Source organism: Notolepis coatsorum (genome assembly GCF_963971535.1).
Source record: "Notolepis coatsorum genome assembly, chromosome: 3".
Classification (NCBI taxonomy): domain Eukaryota; kingdom Metazoa; phylum Chordata; class Actinopteri; order Aulopiformes; family Paralepididae; genus Notolepis; species Notolepis coatsorum.
Window position 1 is genome coordinate 112,518,918 of NC_140167.1, and position 5,216 is coordinate 112,524,133.

General features: G+C 46.1%; 1 protein-coding gene across 1 annotated transcript in view; it reads right to left on the reverse strand.

Moving 5' to 3' along the window:
• The window catches only part of LOC311225960 (scavenger receptor cysteine-rich domain-containing protein DMBT1-like), a gene marked incomplete at both ends in the record, with an annotated part of 24,897 nt that extends 21,313 nt beyond the window's left edge, over nt 1-3,584 (reverse strand). Inside the window, one exon of the mRNA XM_084311347.1 lies at nt 3,543-3,584. Coding sequence (XP_084167473.1) covers nt 3,543-3,584 — 42 coding nt within the window. The remainder of the gene's footprint in view (nt 1-3,542) is intronic.
• Nucleotides 3,585-5,216: the final 1,632 nt, after the last annotated feature.

The window sequence follows — 5,216 nt, forward strand, 5'->3', positions numbered from 1 at the left end:
TGCCGAGAGATCTGTCTGGCAAAGTGGGGTTGTTCCCGGAGCTCACTCTCAGCCGTGGTTTCTCAGTGTATAATGTATGGTGCTCTCCCTCAACACGCGAGTAGGGTGAGACAACACCATTCTTTAGTCCAAATAATACCCTACTTTATACTATATTATTGTCATTCGTTTAATGTAAAGTCAGTCTTACATTGGCACTGCTTTAACGTTGCATTTACCCATAATCCATTGCTGTGCCAGTATAACTTTTGTAATGTAATGAAGCGCAAATGTAAAGTTAATCAAGTCAAGTCAAGTCAAGTCAAGAGTTTTAATTGTCACGGCATACAGGTATACAATGAAATGCGGCTGGTCTTGCCCGCGACGATGTGCAATACAGTGGTACAACATATAATAGAATCCAATAAAAAACAACAGTGCAATAAACAGGTAACATGGTGTGCCATCTCGGTATCTGTACATAGTATTTACAGAGCATATAGGACATGCTAGGTAGCTTTAGTAGTGCAATACACTGTTCCCGTTGTTTTACTAATTTAAAGTGGCCTTTCCTCTGGCCATAAGTGTGCGTGTGTGCGGCATGAGTGTTAAAGTGGCTACTAGTGTGTGAGCGTGCTCAGCGTGCGTGTCTTGTGTGTGCTTGTGTGTGCTTGTGTGTGGATAGTTCAGTTTTTCTGTGTCTCTCAATGTTCATTGTTCAAGGCTCTGATGGCCTGGGGGAAGAAGCTTAGCCTAAGCCTCTCCGTCCTAGTAGCTGGGGTTCGCAGGCGTCTGCCTGACCTCAGCAGCTGGAACAGGCTGTTATTGGGGTGGTGGGGGTCTTTCATTATCCTGCAGGCTCTGGATTTGCACCTCTTGTTGTATAGAGCCTGCAGGGGAGGTAGCGCAATACCCGTGGTACGCTCGGCTGAGCGCACCACTCTCTGTAGGGCCTTCTTGTCCTGTGCCGTGCTGTTCCCATACCAGGCAGTGATGTTTCCGGTCAAGATGCTCTCTACAGCTCCTGAGTAGAAGGACTGGAGTATCTTCCCCGATACTCTGAACTTCCTTAACTGTCTCAGGTGGTAGAGGCGCTGCTTCGCTTTCTTTACTACTGTGTCTATGTGTGTTGACCATGTCAGATCCTCTGAGATGTGGACCCCCAGGTACTTGAAGCTGCTCACCCTGTCCACGGTAGCCCCGTTAATCATCAGTGGTGTGTGTGTCTCTTGCTGTCCTCTCCTATAATCCACGATCAGCTCCTTGGTTTTACCAATGTTCAGGAGCAGGCTGTTGTCCTGGCACCAACGTTCCAGTACCTCAACCTCCTCCCGGTAGGCCTTCTCGTCGTTGTCCGAGATCAGCCCCACCACCACCGTGTCATCTGCGAACTTCACTATGGAGTTGGAGCTGAACTTGGCCACACAATCGTGTGTGTAGAGTGAGTACAGCAGGGGGCTTAGAACACAGCCCTGGGGGGACCCGATGCTCAGGGTGATGGTGTTGGAGGTCTGACCCCCCACCCTGACCGCCTGGGGTCTTTCACTCAGAAAGTCCAGTACCCAGGCGCTCAGGGCGGAGCTCAGACCTAGCTCGATCAGCTTGTCCACCAGTCTGGTGGGGACTATGGTGTTGAACGCTGAGCTGTAGTCAATGAACAACAGTCTCACATAGCCCCCCTTCTGACGGTCAAGGTGGGAGAGAGTGCTGTGCAGTACCTGGGAGACCGCGTCGTCAGTGGACCTGTTTGTCCTGTATGCAAATTGCATAGGGTCCATATCACTGGGGAGGGAGGCACAAATGTGGTCCTTGACCAGCCTCTCGAAACATTTCATGACCACAGAGGTGAGTGCCACCGGTCTGTAGTCATTTGGACATGTTGGGGAGGGTTTCTTCGGTACAGGGATGATGGTAGACATCTTGAAGCAGGCAGGGACTACTGACTCCGCCAGGGATTGGTTAAATATGGCAGTGAACACCGGGGCAAGCTGGTTTGCACAGGACTTAAGTATGCGTCCTGTTATACCATCTGGGCCAGCAGCCTTCCTGGTGTTCACCTGCATAAATGCTCTTCTCACACTGTGTTCCGACAACGAGAGAGCTCTCCCGCCCCCCCGCGGTTGCCCCCCCCCCCCTCCACAACAGCCGGTGCGCCAGTGACGTCCCTAGCCAGAGGGCTAGCGGCGACACTGTCTACACCGAACCGAGCGTAGAAGGAGTTGAGTTTGTCCGCGAGAGAGGCGTCGTCGCTCCCCATTGAGGGGGCGCTGACTTTGTAGTCAGTTATTGTCTTCAGTCCCCTCCACAAGCCTCTTGTGTCGTTTTGTGCCATTTGTGTCTCCAGTTTCTCAGCATATGTCCTCTTAGCAAGTTTAACAGCCTTGCGCAGAGTGTAGACTGAAGCCTTTGTTGGGGAAAATGTGTATATCTCTCTTTCATACATACACATATACACACACACATTTAATCTTTTCTCTCTTTAATCTTTTCTCTCTTTTACACACATACATATACACACACACATTTAATCTTTTCTCTCTTTAATCTTTTCTCTCTTTTACACACATACATATACACACACACATCTAATCTTTTCTCTCTTTAATCTTTTCTCTCTTTCATACATACACATATACACACACACATCTCACTAATCTTGCATCTCTCTTCGATGTTAAATCTATGTTCTTCTTAATGTCTTTATCTCTCTTCGATGTTCTTAATGTTTTTATCTCTCTTCGATGTTAAATCTATGTTCTTCTTAATGTCTTTATCTCTCTTCGATGTTCTTAATGTTTTTATCTCTCTTCGATGTTAAATCTACGTGTCATCTTAATGTACGTCATGTCATATCTGATATGATATGACACGTCATCATATCTGTCATGTGGGGGCAGGACTGAGAGGGGATTTATGGGACAAGCAGAGGGATTGAGAAGTGAGAGTGTTTTTCTTCAACTGTGGTGACCGTCTGATGATCCATAGCTTCTGCTGTTAAAACTTTCTTTCATTAAACAAATTGCCTGTTGAAATTGGAAATATCGTCTCCTGCTGTGTTAAACAACCATCAGCCACAACACCTTGTATTCTTCCATATTTCCTGACTCTCTGCCCAGGTTATAAGCCGTGGTGCGTGAGTTCAGGGCTGCTCTTATAGTGCTGTCCACCCACGGTTTCTGGTTTGGGAAAACCCGCACCTTCTTTGTGGGGACAATACCGTCTGCCACTGTTGTTATGTAACTCACAACAGTATCAGCGTACTCGCTGACGTCACTGGCGCTTCCTTTAAACATGTCCCAGTCTGTGACCTCGAACGCATCACGGAGCGTGGCCTCTGATTCGTCAGACCACTTTTTTGTCTCACGTGACACGACGACGTCACGCGATCTTTGTTTGTATGCAGGAATTAAAAAAATGGAGTCGTGATCGCTCGCGCTTGCAGCACCCATCAGTGGCGGAGCCGCTACAGCCTTGTAGCCAGCTCTGAACGGGGTGTAACAGTGGTCGAGTGTGTTTCCCCCTCTTGTGGAGCAGGCGATGTGCTGAAAAAAGGACGGCATCACCTTTTTCAGATTTGCCTGGTTGAAGTCACCGGCCACTATCATCGCGGCTTCCGGATGCTTGCTCTGTTGTTTGTTGAGGTGGTCGTGTAATTCCACCAGCGCTTTGCCAGTATTTGCCTGTGGGTGGATATATACGACGGATATAATGACCGCGGTAAACTCACGGGGTAGGTGATACGGACGGCACAGGATTTGGAGATGTTTCATATCTGGGGAGCATGAACTTGAGAGGACATGTACTTCCTTGGGATTAACCCAGAGATTGTTCGTGAGGATGCAGACCCCACCTCCGATGCTCTTCCCAGAGGCTGCCGTGCGATCTGCTCTCAGGACGGTGAAGTTGTCCGATGGAGAGACGCTGTTGTCCGGCGTCGCTGGCTTGAGCCATGTCTCCGTGAAACACATGATATTAACGTTTCTCATCTCCCGTTGGAATCGGACCCTCGCTCTCAAGTCGTCCATCCTTCCCTCCAACGAACGTGCATTCGCCAAAAAGATGGATGGAATTGCTGGACGGTAAGCAGATCTTTTTAATCTAAGTCTGATACCTCCTCGTCTTCCTCTATGCTTCTTTCTGCCGTTTCCTTTGTTGCCGTTCTCCCGCTTGATTTCTGTTAGCCATTCTGGGCATAAAGTGTCTCCCAACTCCTCTTTGAGTCCGGAGTTTAGGTCCATAAGTGTCAATCAATACACAATGAAACAATATCTTTATCTATATCTAAATCAAGGACCTTGTCTTGACTTTTTTGTGTAGCATCCTTGACGTTTTTCTGGAATCTTGTATTTTTTTTTAAATGTCTAATCAAATCAAATCAAATATCACATGTCAAAACTACTTTAATAAAACAAGATTTCCGTTTTTCATTTCTACTCATTCATCCAAAACGGCGTGGTACCGCGTGGCATGAGCACTGCACCTCTGGATATACAGTACTGTTACATCCAGACATTTATGATACAAGATATACAAATATACAGTACTGATTAAGAGGCAGAGATAAAAAAATATATATATTGTAATAAATACGCTATTTGTCCAAATGCCTTGAAATAACCAACCTCACAACCGGGGTACAAGGAATAACAACTTTATTTCATAAAAGTACCTATGCTAAAACGATTATACATTTACATTTACATTTACATTTAGTCATTTAGCTGACGCTTTTATCCAAAGCGACTTACAAGTTCTGTGCGACAAGACAGCAAGAAGGGTATAACTCTATCAGCTGAGTAACAATGTTCATCAAAGTGTTGCGTGTTACAGTGTAGGTTAGTTTATTAGGACAAGTGCATGACATTAAGGTTAGTCGGGGTTAGATTTTTTTTTTTTTTTTTTTTTTTTTTTTATCATTTCAGATAATATTATACAGGGGACACGGGATTATTAATTAAGAGGACCAATCGGGTACCGTAGAGCTCCTATTATACAACCCCCTCTTATATGAGGCACTGCAATTACAAAACACGGTGTGTCTAATCCCACCTATTAAACACCCTCTTTTTGAGGCACTGCAATTGCACACACCATGGTGTGTTTAATCCCACACATTAAACACCCTCTGTAAGAGGCGCAGCCCTTGGAACAAAAGGCCTAATCAACCACGGCACTGCAAACCCTCTCGAAGAGGCATTGCAAAACACATCAAATCATAGTAGTTAATTAAGGAACAC